The sequence below is a fragment of the Guillardia theta genome (genome assembly GCF_000315625.1).
Source record: "Guillardia theta CCMP2712 unplaced genomic scaffold GUITHscaffold_78, whole genome shotgun sequence".
In the NCBI taxonomy this organism is placed as follows: Eukaryota; class Cryptophyceae; order Pyrenomonadales; family Geminigeraceae; genus Guillardia; species Guillardia theta.
In genome coordinates this window covers 67,005-87,313 of record NW_005434596.1, presented here as the reverse complement: position 1 = coordinate 87,313, position 20,309 = coordinate 67,005, and the positions used below count along the sequence as shown (strand labels likewise).

Below are 20,309 nucleotides of genomic sequence, written 5' to 3'. Positions count from 1 at the left end.
TCTGCTCTGCTCTGCTCTGCTCTGCTCTGCTCTGCTCTGCTCTGCTCTGCTCTGCTCTGCTCTGCTCTGCTCTGCTCTGCTCTGCTCTGCTCTGCTCTGCTCTGCTCTGCTCTGCTCTGCTCTGCTCTGCTCTGCTCTGCTCTGCTCTGCTCTGCTCTGCTCTGCTCTGCTCTGCTCTGCTCTGCTCTGCTCTGCTCTGCTCTGCTCTGCTCTGCTCTGCTCTGCTCTGCTCTGCTCTGCTCTGCTCTGCTCTGCTCTGCTCTGCTCTGCTCTGCTCTGCTCTGCTCTGCTCTGCTCTGCTCTGCTCTGCTCTGCTCTGCTCTGCTCTGCTCTGCTCTGCTCTGCTCTGCTCTGCTCTGCTCTGCTCTGCTCTGCTCTGCTCTGCTCTGCTCTGCTCTGCTCTGCTCTGCTCTGCTCTGCTCTGCTCTGCTCTGCTCTGCTCTGCTCTGCTCTGCTCTGCTCTGCTCTGCTCTGCTCTGCTCTGCTCTGCTCTGCTCTACTCTGCTCTGCTCTGCTCTGCTCTGCTCTGATCTGCTCTGCTCTGCTCTGCTCTGCTCTGCTCTGCTCTGCTCTGCTCTGCTCTGCTCTGCTCTGCTCTGCTCTGCTCTGCTCTGCTCTGCTCTGCTCTGCTCTGCTCTGCTCTGCTCTGCTCTGCTCTGCTCTGCTCTGCTCTGCTCTGCTCTGCTCTGCTCTGCTCTGCTCTGCTCTGCTCTGCTCTGCTCTGCTCTGCTCTGCTCTGCTCTGCTCTGCTCTGCTCTGCTCTGCTCTGCTCTGCTCTGCTCTGCTCTGCTCTGCTCTGCTCTGCTCTGCTCTGCTCTGCTCTGCTCTGCTCTGCTCTGCTCTGCTCTGCTCTGCTCTGCTCTACTCTACTCTACTCTACTCTACTCTACTCTACTCTACTCTACTCTACTCTACTCTACTCTACTCTACTCTACTCTCCTCTCCTCTCCTCTCTTCCTCCGGTATCATCGCCCTCTTCTTGCTCCTCACACCCTCGACTGTGCCGGCATTGCCCCTGACTGTGTTATAAAGGAACCCGCATCCCCTCACTTGCCCACCCTGATCTTATCATGTTTATCATCGCCCTCATCTCCATATTCGGATTTCGATCTTCATGCTCAGTCCAGGAACAGGAAAGAGCAGGAGGAGAAGCTGGAGGACAGCAGGAGGAGAAGCAGGAGCAGGAGGAGAAGTCCGAAGGAGGGGCAGCAGTGAGGCACGCAGGACTTTCAGTCAACAACGTGCATGATCCTGCGCTCGTTTGTGCGAGCATGACGATATTTGAGAACCACGGGAATCCTAGAAAGTCCATGAGAACAACAGGCGGTTTCATGTGTTGAGGCATGCGGACCTTCAGCACGAGAGGAGTTTGTATCCTCTTGCTGGTACTGCATGGCCAGGCCTCCAGGTCATCGGGGGGGGAGATGCATCCAAGGGATAGCGGCTACCCGACCATGTCGTGGTCAGACGGATCAGACTGCAGAAAACTTGGGATGAACCTGAGGGGTGGAGGAGGGAACGTGCCCACAAAGACAGGGGCTCATGGTCCAGCTAAGAAGAGACGGAAGACAGGAGAAGGCTCTGAGGATGTGATCTTTGCGGATGCTCCTCAACCACCTCAAGGCGACAACAACCATACAAGGGTGGCAGGTGAAGGACTGGACAATCATCAGCATCATTCGCTCATCTCTTCCTACTTCTCCATCATCCACATCTTTATGCCATCACCATCACCACCAACATCATATCATTATCGACTCATTCACTAACCCTGGAGCAAGCAGCGGGAGTGGAGGCTACCCCGATACCCAAGAAGCGCACTGTCACGTTTGAAGGAGTTTCGCCTGAGAGGCCTCAGCAGGATCAGCTCAAGTCGTTGCCTGCTGTCAACAACCTAGACAAGGAATATCACGGGAGGGACAGCAGTTTTCTCAACGATGCTGGTAGCTGCAATGTGTTTGTGGTGTCTTACTAATAAGATCAATATCAGCTAAGGGGCTGATCGCTCGAGGGGACGAGAAGCAAGCCGAACAAGTTCTGCTGCATGCAATCCACTCTAACCCAAACAACACGATGGTTTCTTGCTCGCATTCAATGAAAATACACATGACAAGTTGTCAGGCGATTCTGCTCTACTCCGGGCTATTGGAGACAAAAGACCCCGCACAGGCTGCCGGACTGAAGAGCATAGCATATCAGCAAGACCCCACAAGCCCTGATGTCTGTAAGGATATCTCTACTGAATGCTTCGGCAGCACTTGACACATGCTGCAGTGTTTGTCTACTCTCAATACCTGATCCGTTCAGGGAAGCAGCGCGAGGCAGAAGCAGCCTATAAGAAAGCCATCGAATCTCTTGTTCTTGAGGTCTGGACTTGGAGGTTACAGGAGGGTTTGAAAGTTTCCTCAGCACGCGTTTCTGAATCGAAACAAGACGGCAAAGAGCAGCCCCTTGGGGCGACTAGCGAGTGACTACTGTTGGCTGCTGCAGGTGCGTCAGATACAACTTATTCTTGTTCCATTCCCTCCTATCAACCCTCCTATCGTCTCTTGTTTTGCTGTCTCCCAGCTCTGCCTGATATCTTGCAAGTGGCGGGGGAATTTTCGTAGAGTTCGTCAGATATGGACGATGACAGGATCAGAGCTCATGAAAGGAAAGCACCTGAGCGTGTAAGATGAGATGCTTGCATCTTCGAGACACCAGAATGAAATTGAGATCAGGTTTGCATGTGCGTTTGATCAGCTGGGAGAAGACCAGCAAGCGTTCAAACTGTGAAATCTGTCTGTCTCGTCGTCGGTTTCTCTCACCTCTTCGAAGATACTCCATGGCAGAGAAGCTGAACGTGATGGACTCGAACGACAAGACAAACTTTGCCGGTTTCCTGAGCAAGAAGGTGCCTCAACAAGTAGGTACTCGTTGCACTACTGCTAATTTCTTGTAGCTTGGTGATTCGGTGAGGGCCGAAAGTTTGTACAACTCTGCATTGGAAGATGATCCTGGTACGTGATGTCCTCAAGTCGCAGCAGCCCTGATACTGAACTGATCTGGTGTATAGAAAATGCAGCGGCATTGCTGAATTATGCAAAGCTCCTGTGCAAAAGGACGTCAAGTGGAGATTTGGCGACGGCAAACTACATGTCGGGACCCACCATTGGGTATTGAGAGGGCCCTGATGGTCCGTGAGAGCAGGTTCGAACGGGTCGAGGAGCTTCTGGAGAGGAGGGAGATTCAGGTCGGGCTGGTTATGAGGGTGAGCGAAGATCGCCTCATATCCTTTCCGTAGGAGGGTGACAAGGCTGCGGGTTTGGTCCTGTCTCACTGCTATGAATGGCATGCGTGGCTGAGGCAGAAGAGATTCCAAGATGAGTCCTCTTCGATCAGAGTACCGCTCGCACGTTCGCCCCTTCCCTTCTGACATGCTCGCGCCCGCAGCTCCTTATGAAAGCCGTCAACGGCTCCGACGTTTCCCCGAGGTTGATTGATACTGTGGTGACGCGAATACGGCAAGTGCAGGGAGGAGAGGAGAGAGAGCAAGGTAAGCAAACGCTCCTTGATCAAACCTTCCTTGCCCTCTTCCAGTTCCGCCTGTAACGCATGTGACAGTGAAAGGGTATCTCAAACATTTGCCGGAGATAGTGAGGGTAATACAAGCGAGAAGGAGACGAGCTGATTTGACAGACCTGTCGTTCAGGTTGCAATCAAGTTGACCATCAGGGCGAAGGTTGCAGAGCAGGCGAGAGGATCTACCGACATGGCGGCGCTGCAAGAGAAGAACGTCTCATACATTGGGAGCCTGAACTCTTCCCTCAATCAGACGTACATGGACTTCTACTCAATGGTGAAGAAGAAATGTCAGGAACAGTTCTCCATAGAGCCGAGAGGAGCAACTCCCAGACCTGTACGTGAAGACCCCTCTCTCTCCCTTGTCAACCTTGACTTGCGCTCGGATCCATCCAGATATCAGGCGACGAGAGCGAGGTCAGCTCATTGGGGATCAACGTCAAGTCAGAATCGGGAGTGTCCGAGCGTTCGGAGCTGATCAAGTCCGAGGATGTTATGCAGGAAAGCATGCTCAGGTTCCCATCCTTCTCTCGTTCCCCGCATCCTCCTGACGCATTCACTGGATTTGATGAGCAGGAGGGATGAGCAGCTATCATTCTCCTCTGTGAGAGCTTCGTTCTGTGGTCTCTCTTTTCACTTTCCGACAGGTTGGCCCACTCATGCAACAAGCAAAGGAGATAGAAAACCTTCACCGTCAAAGAGAAGAATTCTCGAGTGGCTCTGCAAGAGAAAGAGGCAGCAAGGTTCAGCGATGTCCGTAGCCACATCTTTTCTGCCTGAGAATCGCTTGTACAGGTTTCATCTGATGGCAGCAACCCGAAGGAGGATGGGAGCGAACGAGAAACCACAGATGAAACGTCGAGGATCCAAGACGTATGGGACGATTCAGACGAGTTGAATAATGATGCGGAAATGTACTTCTCGCATGTGTCTCAAGCGGACCTGAAACAAATCGAACAAGCGAGGAAGAGTGAGGTGGCAAATCATACAAATAACGAGACTCTTCATCAGTTCTTTGTCCGAGTGATACAGAGAAATGGATTGAAGGCAAGACATACACAAATCATCTCACCATCTCGATTGAAGATGTTTTTTGCCAGGTTGGGGTCTTGAATGGAAAGAGATTAGAAAACATAGTCTCATTCTTTGCGCACAAGCAGCGGATCTTTCTCCTTTACAAGGACCGAAGAATGAATTTCAATCAGTATTTCAAGTATTTCAATCTTGAAACCAGCGTTGACCAAGTGAGATTTGCAATGTAGCTGAGCTTGCTTTCTTTATATCATTACTCTCTCTGCAGATCAAAAATCTGTACTTTTTGGATACCTGGAAAAGTCTTTACAACGAGTTTGGGGGCGAGCTTTTCATCAGCGAATTTTTCCAGAAAAAGTTTCCCAGACGAGAGGCTTCGGCCCGTATGGACTCAGTCTTTTCTATTTCTTCCGCTATCATGGACTACTCAGGCCTGGAAGACCTGAAGATGCTGAGAGAGGAAAGACCTGATATCGAAACCGAGATGAGGAGATTGAAGGCTGACCCTGGGACTCACAGAGCCGTCTTCGATGCAATGAAGTCCGACACGATCCGCTGGAATCAATCCACGATAGATCGTCTCAAAAATTTGTATCCTGAGGAACTCGAGATCAACAACGCAGACTTTCCTGACCTGTCGAATGTCATTCTACCGCCGACCTCGGGTTCAATCAGAAGCCTGCTGAGACAGCATCGGAAAATGCTCAACGCTTCAGAACAGGACGTATCTGAGCACGTTGATGAAGAATCGAATGCTTCTTTTCAGAACTCAACAAATTTTGCAAACCATTCGGATATCGTGGAAGATTCGGCAATGAACTCATCGCAGTTGGATGACATCAGCGAGAAACAGTTCATGGATGAGTCATCCTTTGGAATGTCGAATGTCAAACCGATGAGCAAACAGTTTTACGAGAGCATCTACGGAGCAGGAAATTTGAACTTTGCTTCAAACTTTGAGACAGAGGCCGTGTCGTCTGTTTCAGAAAGGCAAACTTCTGAATCTCAGCCAAAGAAAGTAGAGTCTAAGAAGGAGGTCAAGGTTGTTACAGGAGAGAGAATGTCAGATGACCACAAATCCAAGGAGAAGCGAACTCTCATTGCAAAGATAGACACTCTATGTGTGGGATGTCAATTCTACAACGGAATTCAGTGTATCAACGGCAGTTCCATAGGTTTGAAGGCTCAGAGGGAACCCAACAATATGCACGACCAGAATGCTGTGCGGCTAGATCTCGTCTCGCCGACAAACACGTCGTTGGGATACCTCATGAAACCTGTAGCAAGTTGGATCGCGCCGCTGATGGACAGCAAAGTCCTAAAGTTTGAGTTCAGGTATTGTTGGCAAAGTTGAGATCTTCCAAGTTTCTGATCTCCTTGCAGCATCAAGAATGGAACTGCAGCTCTCCTGCCACAAAAGACCAACTCGAGCACAACGGTTCCTCTGCAAGTCAGGGTCAAGGGATTTCCTGGAAGAGAGTTGGAGAAGAAGAGGTGAGGGGCTGAGGAGGAAGGCGAGGAAAGAGTGATCATGACAGCTGTTGTAGGAACAGAAAACATGCAAACTCGTTGATCCCTGAAGGAGGTATTCCGATCCACACAGGAAGCAACCTCGAACATCACACTATGCAAGATGTTCCTCGCATCTTCTGTGACAAGAAAAGCTTGTCTGTGAAGTTTAACAATGGCACCATCATTTCTCTACAACAATATTTCAGTAAGACAGTCAAGAATTGAAGTCATAAGTAAATAAAGTCAACATTAGAATAATTTCTCATCCTAATTTGTTAGTGTCACCTTCAACATACCTTGTCCTCCTCCTCCTCCTCCTCCTCCTCCGTCTTCCTCCTCCTCCTCCTTCCCTCCATCCTCCTCTTCATCCTTCTCCCCCTCTTCTTCGTCTTCTACATCCTCTCCCCCCATTCTCCTCTGAAGTTGCCTGAACAAGCAGCATTGCTGCGCGGCATACTTGACCGTCCGCTCAGTCCCCAAGAGCGTCAACTCTGCTGGTCAGAATACCCCTTCGCTCAGCACCCCACCCTGTCGTACCTGACCGGTAGTGTCTAGGAATTACCCCCATCAAATATAATATATCAGAGCATGAATGAACCGGTAGGGTAATACTTTACTGGTCTACCCCACCCACAATGTCGCTCACAACCCACCCCTCAAAAGGAGGCCTAGATGGACCTCCTGTTCTATTTTCGGAATCGATCTCAGCATGTTCGCTCTGCTCGCTCGCACACAGGTTGGTTGCCTCCGCCTCCTTCATGCTCAACGTCATAGATGATCATCTCCTCCTCCTCCTCCACCTCCTCCTCCTCCTTCCATCTTCCTCCTCCTCATCTTCCTCCTCCTCTTCCTTCCATCCTTCTCCTTCCATCTTCCTCCTCCTCCTCATCATCATCCTCATCATCATCATCATCATCATCATCATCATCATCATCATCATCATCATCATCATCATCATCATCATCATCATCATCTTACCCTCATCATTATCATCGTCGTCGTCGTCATTTTCATTGTCATTGTCATTGTCGTCGTCATCATCATCCCTTCCTCTCATTCCTCCTTCTTGCTCACTCCTCCTTCCTCTTCTTCATTCACTAAAACTTCCCTTGTCATTAACTCTTCTCTTCGTTCTCTCTTTTCCTGACTTTCTTGACTGATGATTTATCTTTCCACTTTGGTTCGCTTCCCTTTCATACTATTGCTCCCCTTGCATGGTTAGGGCAAGTCTTTCCTGATCTTACATCATCTCCATCGATGTCGAACTAATCAGTCTCCATTCATCAGTGTCTAATGCTCCCTCTCAACATGTAAAACTGAGTCAAATTATTCTGAGAAGTTCCTTTGCATTTCATTCGGCACATGCTCCCTCAATTCATATTGTTTCTGCTCAAATCGTTGTGCCATGGAAGAATCTGACTCACCTCGACTGTGCTGTTCAGTTCTCAAAGTTATTCTTCGACATGTACAGCGAGTAAGCTCCACACAAGTTTGCTCGTAGCAGTGACTGACTTGTACTCAGATGCAGTGATGGAAGCATGACTTCCAAGTATCAGAACCACGGCATGCAGGAGTGCCCTCCACATGTTGACGACGACAAAATCGACATGACCTCTGCTCCGTAAGTTCTCCCTCGCCAGTTTACCCGTATCTGACTGCTACGAAGTTACTAAATGCGAGCACACACACTCGAATACATGGTGCTACTCGAAGTTTTCAAATGAAATGCAGTCTTGTCAGTAAACTAACGTTGTTTACTGATTTAACAGTGGAAGTTTCACTTTCAGAACATGAGATTTCTTAACAAACTTTGCTCTCGTCGCCTGCGTATCAACTCTTGATGGCAGAGCGATCTCCAACGTCTGAATCGTCTTCACTGAACGCAACCTCTCATCGTTGCACATACCTGATAAGGAGGTGCAATCAGCTTGAGGGAAGTCTCGTGCTGGTGTAGGTCCACTCCTTCCATACTCTCCTTCAGCAGCAGCTCTACATTCTGAACGAAATTTCACTGAGAGTCAACATGTTTGACGGGTCTTGCCGTACCACTTCGATGTAGGCGTCTGTCTGCTTCAATTCGTACTTGGGCACGGCTACACTCGAGTCTTGCGCTGAAATCTGTGCTGAAGTTTGTGCTGATCTTCCAGCCGGAGGTTGTTCACGAGACTGGAGGGCTTTCTCCGCTCGCTGTTGACAACGTTCATAATGCCGCCTAGGTAATGTCACTCAGTCACCTCGATGCCCTCGAGTAGCTGAGGGCTGTCAGGAAGTAGTTCAAGCCCGTTCCTGTACGCGGTAATGCTGTCTTGCCACCTTGTGAGACCCTCCAGCGCCTGCCATGACGTCAAACACTGAGAGCCCTTGCTGCTGTCCACCTGCCCCTTGCGAAACCATGCCTTCACATAGGTGGGATCTACAGAGATCGCCTGCACCCTACGTCAACCGACGTCTTGGATCTCAGCCAACCAGTCAGACCATCGTCGCATCTGCAAGAGCTGCTTCAAACTCGCTTAGGCGTATGTTTGCAGCAGCTCTGAAATGAACGGGTAAGACAGTACAAGTGAGTCCTGGGATACAAATATCTGACCGATTGGTGTAAAGAACAGCATTCGGCGCCTCCTCCATCGCTATGGCTTTTGAGAAATGCTGGGGAAATCAGTTAAAAACTCAAAATCTCCAAAACAAATTCTAACTTCCAGAGCTTCTTTGAAGTTTTCTTGTGAAAAAGCAACATTTCCTCGATCTTTGTACTTCTGCGCTTCATCCTGGAAGATCAATTGTTTGAGATTCTTCTGAATTCTGTCAACTCGTTGAAAACCTTTCTTGAATTTGTCTGCCTCTGTCCAGATGGTTTTTCAGCCTTCAGAGACTTTGATTTTGCTTGCTGGATCGAAGCATATGAATTACTAGCAGAGACAACTCAGAGGGAAACAAACACCACTTCTTTAGTTTCTGGAACATCCTTGTGCCCTCTACCCGAAGTCTCTTCGTGTGATAATCCTGATACTAGCGTCACTTTGACGTCAAACGAGTTTGATCGGACGTTTTGTAAGATCCTCAATTTGGTCAATTATGGCCTCCTCCTTCTCCTGGATTTTTTGCGTATTCAGCACAAGACTAGACATCCTTGCATTATTGCATATACCATCGAGCTCTTGTTGAAGGAGCGGGCAACTGCTTCCGACAAGACTCGTTGTACAGCCTTCACATTTACAGAACTTCAGTAACCCTCTCACTCAATTGATAATTTCAAAACCTCTGAATTTCCCATCTCGTGAGCTGTCATGGCAACCTTGATTTCCTCTATATTCGCATCGTCAGCAAGAATGGCTGATAATAGGCGGTCTCAAGCATAGCACTTACGATTGCTCAGGCCGGACTGCTGCATGAACAAGATCAAGTCGTCAAAGGTCTTCAACTTTTTCAGTTGCTTCTCCTTCACTGCAAGTCATTGCAGAGGGATTGATAGAAAGAGAGACCTTGTCTTTGAGCATCTTCGCCTCCTTTGACAAATTATCCTTGTAACGAATGTCAGTTGAGTCGAGTGAAGTCGAATATCTGCACCAGACTGGAATCGAAGACAGACTTCATTTGGCTAATCTTTCCCTGGAATCACCCAGTCAGCCACCTTTCTTATGAGATTTTGATCAGTAGTTCCTGGAGATTTTCGGTTTCAGGCGTAGCGGAAGGCGGCATGGCTTGAGCGAGTCCTTCGATATCCTTAACACGAAAGTCGAGTCACAACCCTAGCTCAGAACAAGAGGAGGATACCGCAGGTAGTGGAGCCCCCATCTCTCGCAGCATGTCCAAGAATCGCTTGCGAACCTCAGGACTTGCCTGTTCAGCCTCATCAGATGCTCGACTTGTCGTGGCACGAGTCGGATTACGTTCTCCAACGCCTTGGCGGCTGCAATCTCTGCCTCTTGGATGTCTCTTGCATTCCCTGCCATGAGGAGGTTCAGCGCGAGAAGAAGCCAACATGGCTGGACAACTTCACCTCTGGACTTCGCCTCATCCACCTTCTTCATTGCCTCCAAGAGCTCGATCGGTGGCTTCGTTACCTTAGTTTGCTCCCTGATGAACTTTCAGTATCAATCGACGACTTCAGTCGCTGTCAGGCAATCCATATTGTGCACGTCACTCACACTCTTGGCTTCTCCTCTTCCTCGTCGCTGCTCAATTCCAGCTTGTCGAACTTGCTGTAGTCAATCTTGTTCTTGGATGCCTTTGCCTTTGGCGCCTCCTTCTTGGCTTCTGAGTTCCATCGTTCAAAACCTTCACCGAAGTAGTGCAAGGCTCGTTACCTTGACTTTTTCCGCCGCCTATTCGTTTCAGCATCTCCAACATGATTGTCTCTTTCTTGAGAGCTCCCTCGCGTTTGTATGCCTAGCCATTCTCCTTACAAGTCCAGCAGGGGAACGAACAAGAATCAAACCATGGCAGCCTGCTCCAGGAGCCTTTTTGCTTCGTCTAACTTGCCATCAACCTTGGTGGAAATTTCAGTGCACTGAGAAGATGGAAGGAGCAGAATCTGCCTTGATCAGATCCTGTGCTCGTCGAAACACGGCGTCTCCTTCAGATTCCATACCGGATCTGTGAAGCAAGCGTCAGGTGCAGCTCATGTTTGTCCCAGGAGATTCGAATCCCTGTTGATCTACAGTGTATACCTCCCTCTCCCTTGCTCCTCCTCCTCGTCTCTGCTCCTCATCCCTTCCTCGCCCCACTCTCTCCTCCCGATGGAACCAGGAAAACGCTGGAACCTGACGACAGCAGGAGGCTAAAACATGAAAAAGACTGTAAGCAGGCTCACCTCAGTCATCCACATACGGAAAAGGAGAGGCAGACTGAAGCAGATAATATTCAAGGTCGAGGCTCGCCGAGTCACTGAGGTGACAATCCGACGAGTCATGGGTAGTCCCGGAGTCCGAGGCGGCCCGGCACAGCGGCTGGCGCGGCCTCAACTTGCTCCGACAGGGCGACCGGCTGGAGAAGTCCAGTGACGGCCAAGTACGGGAGCCTGGCAGTTTGGGGCTGACGGACAACAGTGAGGCACAGTGCCAGTCGGACGGTAAACCATGAACGGTGCCTCGGAGGCTCACTGTTGCCAGCGGCCCAGTGGCATCCGATGAGCCTCACGATGCCCGTGGCATCCGGGACTGACCCGGTCGACGCGGCCAGGCCCCCGGGCCCCGGCGCACCTGAGGGCCGACTGAGCCCCGGCAGCCTGTCACAGTGTGTTGTCCGCCGCTGACTGGCAAGTAAGAGCGCGGCCCAGGCTCCGCCGCTTACTTCAAGTCTACTTTTGTGACGACCGTTACTTACCGTTGCAATGTCTTCTGAAAGGGGGTAGTGGAATCAGGGGGCCGGGATGTACGGGGGTAGTAAAACAGCTCAGCAGGGGTAGTGAGCTTGAAATGACCGGGTGAAAACAGGAATATGGTCGTAGGGTAGGGTATGAGAAATGGAATTGAGGGGGGTCATAAAATTGATGGGTGGGGAGTGAAGCATGACATTTTCAAAGACCTCGAAATTCCTTGGTCATCCCCGATACTTCTCATACTAATAATTAGTTAAGATATAATGACCATATAGTTTTTATTAATAACAAAACTGCCTCTATTACATGAATCACCGCCGCCGGAAACGAATCTTGTCGGCCCCTGCTTACCTGCCATGCACGCGGCGGGGATGGCACGACGTGCAGGGTTTCTGACCCTCCTCCTCCCCGTCCTGTCAAGTGCTTTCCTCACTCCATCGCCAAACTTTCTTGCCTCTTCTCTCGCCTCGAAGAACTCTCGGGTCCACCAGGTTTGCCCCACAGGACATCAACAGTCGAGCTCTGAATCAAGACTTGTAGGTCGGGCGCCGAGTCCCACGTCTCTCGCTGAGAATGCAGGGGCCCAAACTTGATGCAGAAGTTTTCGGCAAGGACAGATTAAAGCAGGTGAAGCTTCGCTGAAGCTCTATCATCAAGCCATTCATGATATCTCTGTCAGGAAGAAGCGGATATCAGGAAGATGGAGAAACAGGGAATGGCCAAGAAGGATGTCACACTCACAGTGAGCTATACTATCATGCGATCTCGATGGATTTCAAGTTGATCCTTTGCTTTTCCTCTCAGGACATCATCTCATTGTGGATCACAAACATCATTCTTACCTACGGTGACAAGGAAAAGTATGCACAACTTCAGGACGGCGCAGTAAAGTCAGAGGTTTTACATATTGATCATTTTGCTTCATTCTAATCGCACATGCTCATACAGGGTGTTGTGGATGATCTTGTTGGTGGGCCCCTGTTCTTGCCCCTGTACAAATATTTCAAGGATTGTGGCGGATTGTACAAGCTGTGCTTTGGACCCAAGGTACTCCAACCCTGCTTCGATGATTGATTCTGACCTTGATTCTTCTGCAAGGTGTTCATGGTTGCCTCTGACCCATTAGTCATCCGACACATCATGAAAGACAACGTCTTCTCGTATGATAAGGGGGTTCTGACTGAAATTCTTGAACCGTTCATGGGGCAAGGCTTGATCCCTGCTCCGTTCCAAGTCTGGAAGGAGAGGCGCAGAGCTCTCGTTCCTGGATTTCATCAGGCGTGGTTGAATAGAATGTGCAGGATGTTCTCGGAATGTACCGATCGGCTCTCGGCAAAGCTCGATGCTGTGGCAGACACCGACGAGATCATCGACATGGAGGAGAACTGGAACAGCTGCTCCCTCGACATCATCGGCAAGGCTGTCTTCAACTATGACTTTGGGTCTGTAGAGAAGCTTTCACCGGTGGTTGAAGCTGCTCTCTGCGCCTTGCGTGAAGCTGAGCATCGATCCACGTTCTACTTCCCCTACTGGAAGATTCCAGGGCTGGGCGCGGAATGGCCAATCCCTGCCCTTGTACCCCGTCAGCGGAAGTTTCAACAGGACATGGCGCTTCTGAATGGAGTCCTGGACAAACTCATCCTCAACGTCGTGAACGAGAAGCAAGAGACTGACTTGGATGCTCTCATCAACAAGGATTACGACAACGTCAACGATCCCTCGCTGCTGAGATTCCTCGTGGACCTGAGGGGTGCCGATGCAACTCAGAAGCAGTTGCGAGACGACCTCATCACTTTGCTCATTGCTGGCCACGAGACGACTGGTTCGATGTTGACCTGGGCGACATGGCTCCTGAGCCAACATCCGGAAGCTCAGGCCAAGATGCAGAAGGAGATCGACGATGTCTTGGGAGGCCGATCCCCAACCTATGAGGACATGCCAAGACTGGAGCAGGTCAGGCTGGTGATCACAGAGACGCTAAGGCTCTTCCCCGAGCCCCCGATTTTGATCCGGAGAGCTCTTGATGCAGATGTCTTGCCAAAGGCAAGCAATCTCGATGGCTCCGTGCAGGGGAATGCAGTGAAAATCATCAAGGGAAGCGATTTCTTCCTCTCTGTTTGGAACTTGCATCGATCTCCACTCCTTTGGGATAAGCCTGATGAGTTCGATCCCGACAGGTAATGAATGATGTTTGTTGTGGACCTTGTTGCAAGAACTTACGTTAATCTGTCCACAGGTGGAGGAGACCAACACCTCCTGAACTCGTAGAGAAGTACAATGCCCAGCGCAGGGCAGAGGGGTTGCCTGAATGGCAGGGGTACGTCCCTGATCTGAAGACGCTCTATCCCAACGAAGTGCATGCTGACTATGCCTTCTTGCCTTTCGGGGCTGGGCCGAGGAAGTGTCTGGGCGATCAGTTCGCCCTGATGGAGTCAGTTGTGATGCTCACGAAGATCTTTCAGCGCTACTCGTTCGAACTGGTTGGAAACCACGATCCCAAGGTCCCGAATGAATCAGACGTGGGGATGATGTTTGGTGCCACGATCCACACAGCCAACGGACTGAATGTGCGCGTAAAGCGCAGACAGGCTTGAGCAACAGAAAATTCGGATCAGGATCTGGTCAGATTGTAGATCTACAATCTTGTATTTGTTGATCATTGTTATTGCTTACTGTTACTTCAACAAACTAAAACGTCATAGAACTGTAAGGGGATGCATATGATGATTACTTCAACCCCACATGCGTCCCGTCCATTTAGGGTGTAGTTGTTTGACAAAAGGAATGATACAGATGCTAGGCCGTATACTTTCGCTGAAACATGAGGAAAGGGTGGCTTTGCTCGCTTCGTGAATACAATGGTCACGCATTTTCCTTTAACAATTCGCCTCGTCATTTCCACTTTCTCTCCGTTTTAACTCCTCAACTCGTCTGCAAATTCATCATTGTCTTCGCTTGTATCCTCTTCCTCCTCGCTCTTGTACCTCGCCTCCTATACTCGCTTGACCATTCCTCTCCGATGAAGTCTTTGTACCAATCCGTACCCCACCCCCCTCTTCTCCCGACATTTGCCACCACCCTACCTGCTTGGCCCTATTCCGGCTTGCTGAAATCGCATGTCGATATGGCGTGAATGGGGCGTATGACGACCATGTGCGGCAGAAGGAGACAGGAGGCGAGGGGTGGGACGGGGAGGAAAAGAGGAGGAGGATGAGGTGAGAGAAGCGTGCTGGCAAGCTCACAGCCCGTCTCTGTCATCTCCTTGAAAGTCATGGAAGATCTCCAAATTCTCCAATCGGATCTCGAACATTCAGAGCGAGTCCGGAGGTGGTTGTCGAAAAGACTTGCATCTACCATCAAGAATCTTGAGGTTCTTCATGAAGTTAATGACAAGAAACGAACCATGCATCTGCTCGAAATGTACTCCAACAGGAGGAGACATGAAAGTCATGTCCGAACGTTGATAACACGTCGCCGAGTCAGATCTTGTACCTCAGTTCACTTTGAGGAATGGAGATGTTATGTAAAGTCTCGATCACATCTCAAGGCTCGAATATCAAACTTCTGCTTCAGGACAATGATCAAAATGTCACATAAAGCACTCGATTCTTGGGCTGCACTGAGGCTAAAAAGCATACGGATCAACTCTCTTACTCAAAAATCATTGAATCATTTCAAGTCCTATCTGATGCTCCGATGGTTTTCCATTGCACGATTTTCCCGGAGAAAATGCAACTTGACCATCAGTTTGCAACGGAGGTGACCAACCTTTTGACCTTTGACTTTCTTTTATGACTCAAATAACAGGTCTCAACGAAGGTTGTTATACAGGTCGTATGATCGATGGCAGTCATGGGTGAAGTTTGACAAGGAGATAAAATCAAAGCTTCGAATCCGATCTCAACTGATGCTCTTCAAACTTCAGACGTCTATCTCCATTAGGAGTGACGTCGCATTATTGTCAAACAGTGAGCGGTGGTCTGATATATTGATTCGATGTTGTGAGGGGTTCAGTAATGGTAATCTCAACCGACAAGATGTCAAACGTCTGTTCTTCAATTGTCTGAATGATCAACAAGTGACAGCAGAAATTCATTTCGTGAAAGATTCGACAGACTTCCCTGAGCTCACAACTGTGAACTTTGAAACCAGATTAGAACAGACAATCTCAAATCACTTGCCTGCCCCAACCACTTTCAAGGTGGAAAACGCCACAGCAAAAATACACAAACAAGATATATTGTTTGAAAGACACACATTCTTTCTTGGAAAGCGATTCATGACTGCATGGTACCATCAATACGAAGAAAAGAAGCAAACGTTTACAAGAAGGAGGCAACCTAAGCGAAATTCACTCAAAGCTAATGAGCAAATGATCAGACAAAAATACAAAGAAATCATAACAACTGTATTCGAACAATACTCTCAAACTGTCAAACGAAGACGAAAACTGCGAAATCAGTGTAAGCGAGTGCTCCGCCGCATGATACACGCGCGTCTGGCAGCAGCCTTCGACTTTTACTTGGACCTGGTGACGTGGCGGAAGCGAGCTCGCGAGCTGTGCGGTCGGGTGCTGGGCCGCTGGCTGCATAGGACGCAGGCAGCAAGCTTCGCGACCTGGAGAGCCGCGGCGGTACGGAGGAGGAGGATGTGCCTGCTGGCTGACAGGCTGGAGGCGCGGCGCCGAGCTTGGGCGCTCAGCCAGGGTTTCGACCTGTGGCTGGGCCATGCCGAGACAGGGAGGGCGGCCAGACGTGTAGGAGGGCTCGAGCAAGCTTGCTCGGAGCTGAGCGCCAAGCTGGGTCATCGGACGGAGAGGCTCGAGGAGCTGGCCCGACAGAGCGTAGCACGGAGGATACAGGGGCACACGGCCGAGGCTTTCCGGCGGCTGGTAGAGGGCGTGGCTGAGTCACGGAGGCGTCGAGCGCTGGACCGACGCGCGCAGACGAGACGGGAGCTGACGGGTCTCGGGAGAGCCTTCGAAGCCTTCGCTGACGCCGTGTCGGAGCATCGAGCCTTGCGGGATCAAGACCGCGAGGTCAGCCGGCTCGAGGGCCAGCTCCAGAGCGAGCAGAGGCGGAGCGAGGAGCTTGCTCAGCACCTTGACGCGCTCAAGCAGTCGTTGCACGCTCGCCTGGATCGTCAAGCCGCGAGCGACGAGACGCGAGCGGCGTTCGAGGGGCTGAGGTCGGCTACGGGCCGGGCTCGGCGAGCGCGTCAGATCTGCCGGAAGGCCTTGGGCAAGATGCGATGCAGAGACCTGTCGCAGGGGCTGGAGCGCTGGCGGTCAGCGACATCCGCCGCACGCGTCAGGAGACAAGCTTGCACGAGGGCCGTCAAGCGCTGGCAGGCCGGGCTGGCGTCGCGGGCATACGACAAGTGGGCAGAAGAAGCCGACAAGGCAAGATCCGAGAGGCTCCGTCAAGCTCAGCGCGACAGGCGTCAGCTTGCTCTATGCGAGCGAGTGCTCCGCCGCATGATACACGCGCGTCTGGCAGCAGCCTTCGACTTTTACTTGGACCTGGTGACGTGGCGGAAGCGAGCTCGCGAGCTGTGCGGTCGGGTGCTGGGCCGCTGGCTGCATAGGACGCAGGCAGCAAGCTTCGCGACCTGGAGAGCCGCGGCGGTACGGAGGAGGAGGATGTGCCTGCTGGCTGACAGGCTGGAGGCGCGGCGCCGAGCTTGGGCGCTCAGCCAGGGTTTCGACCTGTGGCTGGGCCATGCCGAGACAGGGAGGGCGGCCAGACGTGTAGGAGGGCTCGAGCAAGCTTGCTCGGAGCTGAGCGCCAAGCTGGGTCATCGGACGGAGAGGCTCGAGGAGCTGGCCCGACAGAGCGTAGCACGGAGGATACAGGGGCACACGGCCGAGGCTTTCCGGCGGCTGGTAGAGGGCGTGGCTGAGTCACGGAGGCGTCGAGCGCTGGACCGACGCGCGCAGACGAGACGGGAGCTGACGGGTCTCGGGAGAGCCTTCGAAGCCTTCGCTGACGCCGTGTCGGAGCATCGAGCCTTGCGGGATCAAGACCGCGAGGTCAGCCGGCTCGAGGGCCAGCTCCAGAGCGAGCAGAGGCGGAGCGAGGAGCTTGCTCAGCACCTTGACGCGCTCAAGCAGTCGTTGCACGCTCGCCTGGATCGTCAAGCCGCGAGCGACGAGACGCGAGCGGCGTTCGAGGGGCTGAGGTCGGCTACGGGCCGGGCTCGGCGAGCGCGTCAGATCTGCCGGAAGGCCTTGGGCAAGATGCGATGCAGAGACCTGTCGCAGGGGCTGGAGCGCTGGCGGTCAGCGACATCCGCCGCACGCGTCAGGAGACAAGCTTGCACGAGGGCCGTCAAGCGCTGGCAGGCCGGGCTGGCGTCGCGGGCATACGACAAGTGGGCAGAAGAAGCCGACAAGGCAAGATCCGAGAGGCTCCGTCAAGCTCAGCGCGACAGGCGTCAGCTTGCTCTATGCGAGCGAGTGCTCCGCCGCATGATACACGCGCGTCTGGCAGCAGCCTTCGACTTTTACTTGGACCTGGTGACGTGGCGGAAGCGAGCTCGCGAGCTGTGCGGTCGGGTGCTGGGCCGCTGGCTGCATAGGACGCAGGCAGCAAGCTTCGCGACCTGGAGAGCCGCGGCGGTACGGAGGAGGAGGATGTGCCTGCTGGCTGACAGGCTGGAGGCGCGGCGCCGAGCTTGGGCGCTCAGCCAGGGTTTCGACCTGTGGCTGGGCCATGCCGAGACAGGGAGGGCGGCCAGACGTGTAGGAGGGCTCGAGCAAGCTTGCTCGGAGCTGAGCGCCAAGCTGGGTCATCGGACGGAGAGGCTCGAGGAGCTGGCCCGACAGAGCGTAGCACGGAGGATACAGGGGCACACGGCCGAGGCTTTCCGGCGGCTGGTAGAGGGCGTGGCTGAGTCACGGAGGCGTCGAGCGCTGGACCGACGCGCGCAGACGAGACGGGAGCTGACGGGTCTCGGGAGAGCCTTCGAAGCCTTCGCTGACGCCGTGTCGGAGCATCGAGCCTTGCGGGATCAAGACCGCGAGGTCAGCCGGCTCGAGGGCCAGCTCCAGAGCGAGCAGAGGCGGAGCGAGGAGCTTGCTCAGCACCTTGACGCGCTCAAGCAGTCGTTGCACGCTCGCCTGGATCGTCAAGCCGCGAGCGACGAGACGCGAGCGGCGTTCGAGGGGCTGAGGTCGGCTACGGGCCGGGCTCGGCGAGCGCGTCAGATCTGCCGGAAGGCCTTGGGCAAGATGCGATGCAGAGACCTGTCGCAGGGGCTGGAGCGCTGGCGGTCAGCGACATCCGCCGCACGCGTCAGGAGACAAGCTTGCACGAGGGCCGTCAAGCGCTGGCAGGCCGGGCTGGCGTCGCGGGCATACGACAAGTGGGCAGAAGAAGCCGACAAGGCAAGATCCGAGAGGCTCCGTCAAGCTCAGCGCGACAGGCGTCAGCTTGCTCTATGCGAGCGAGTGCTCCGCCGCATGATACACGCGCGTCTGGCAGCAGCCTTCGACTTTTACTTGGACCTGGTGACGTGGCGGAAGCGAGCTCGCGAGCTGTGCGGTCGGGTGCTGGGCCGCTGGCTGCATAGGACGCAGGCAGCAAGCTTCGCGACCTGGAGAGCCGCGGCAGTACGGAGGAGGAGGATGTGCCTGCTGGCTGACAGGCTGGAGGCGCGGCGCCGAGCTTGGGCGCTCAGCCAGGGTTTCGACCTGTGGCTGGGCCATGCCGAGACAGGGAGGGCGGCCAGACGTGTAGGAGGGCTCGAGCAAGCTTGCTCGGAGCTGAGCGCCAAGCTGGGTCATCGGACGGAGAGGCTCGAGGAGCTGGCCCGACAGAGCGTAGCACGGAGGATACAGGGGCACACGGCCGAGGCTTTCCGGCGGCTGGTAGAGGGCGTGGCTGAGTCACGTAAGGAATGGGAGCAATCGCACTTCCTTGCTCAGCTATCAATCAAACGAACACTTGTTTTTGTGTTGAATGCTTTTCTGAATAACTTTCTGCTTTATCGGGCTCGTCGTTTGTTCTTTCATATTGCTGTTCGAACATTTTGTGTCAAGCTCAAAAAATACTTCTTTGACATGTTGAAGGTTTTTTGCTTTCGCAGCTATGGGGAGTGGCAGGTTTGTCGTCTCATTCAATCTAAATGGCATCAACACTCGCTGTATTCAGCTTTCAATCGATGGACATCATGGCATGAGGAATCGATTTATCAGAATCGGTTTCAAGTTTTGAAGGAAGAAATCTTTCAGTTGCAAGGTGTCATCAGTCGTCATGAGGGTTGGTCTCGGAAACTTACCTCAGCAATCTGTCTGAATTGCAAACTTGATCCTCCAATCTCTGCCTTCGATGCCTCACTAACCGGAACATTAGAGGAGAGGATCTCTTCTTTTCTGAAGCTGCCGAAACACATGGTGAATGTTCTAATGTTTCCAGAGGACTTGCACAATCTTATTGTTTTTGTGCATAGAAAGGATGAAACACAAGAGTTTGTTGTCGATAACAATCTCTCTAAAGAATTACAAACCAGCAGACTCGAGATCTTGCACTGCAACAAATTCGTTGTGATTGAAGGTGGATTGCAAATGGGATTGTTGGAAAAAGAAACGAGCAAGATCCTTTTGAGTTTACAGTCTTCTAGCTTCCTTGCCATCACCAAGAAGAGGGACAGAGAAATACAACTCAAGAAGCAGTGGGAACAAAGTAAGGTTGAGCACTACCGGACATGCCGCAGGTTGATTCTAAGATTTGCATTTACTTTGTTCTACGTCAAAGTGTTCTCTGTGCGAGTGCGGAGGATCGGTGAAAGAGTGCGGGAGGTGGCAGTGGAGCAACTGTTACTCCGAAAGGCCTTCATGGCTTTCCGATACGAAGTGAACATGCTGTCAAGAATGTCGCTACACGTA

At 52.2% G+C, this 20,309-nt stretch overlaps 3 protein-coding genes across 3 annotated transcripts; all 3 read left to right on the top strand.

Annotated features, from left to right (window-relative positions):
* Window positions 1–1,343: 1,343 nt before the first annotated feature.
* GUITHDRAFT_143700 (hypothetical protein) lies at window positions 1,344–6,330 on the top strand (the record flags this gene model as incomplete). The annotated part of the gene is made up of 21 exons (XM_005826010.1): window positions 1,344–1,650; window positions 1,674–1,943; window positions 1,991–2,076; window positions 2,122–2,224; window positions 2,275–2,366; window positions 2,491–2,669; window positions 2,818–2,893; window positions 2,942–2,999; window positions 3,056–3,155; window positions 3,190–3,250; window positions 3,433–3,535; window positions 3,604–3,641; window positions 3,692–3,898; window positions 3,958–4,076; window positions 4,138–4,165; window positions 4,209–4,304; window positions 4,357–4,536; window positions 4,662–4,805; window positions 4,862–5,928; window positions 5,977–6,087; window positions 6,141–6,330. 21 exons carry the CDS (start codon window positions 1,344–1,346, stop codon window positions 6,328–6,330), a joined length of 3,615 nt encoding a protein of 1,204 aa, XP_005826067.1.
* Window positions 6,331–11,778: 5,448 nt separating this feature from the next.
* GUITHDRAFT_175522 (cytochrome P450) lies at window positions 11,779–14,016 on the top strand (the record flags this gene model as incomplete). The annotated part of the gene is made up of 7 exons (XM_005826104.1): window positions 11,779–11,913; window positions 11,963–12,049; window positions 12,102–12,164; window positions 12,227–12,319; window positions 12,371–12,469; window positions 12,521–13,599; window positions 13,659–14,016. The coding sequence occupies 7 exons, from the start codon at window positions 11,779–11,781 to the stop codon at window positions 14,014–14,016; spliced, it is 1,914 nt and encodes a 637-aa protein (XP_005826161.1).
* A 1,889-nt stretch (window positions 14,017–15,905) lies between these two features.
* Window positions 15,906–19,719, top strand: GUITHDRAFT_114742 (hypothetical protein; the record flags this gene model as incomplete). The annotated part of the gene is made up of 3 exons (XM_005826009.1): window positions 15,906–19,314; window positions 19,511–19,624; window positions 19,673–19,719. 3 exons carry the CDS (start codon window positions 15,906–15,908, stop codon window positions 19,717–19,719), a joined length of 3,570 nt encoding a protein of 1,189 aa, XP_005826066.1.
* Window positions 19,720–20,309: the final 590 nt, after the last annotated feature.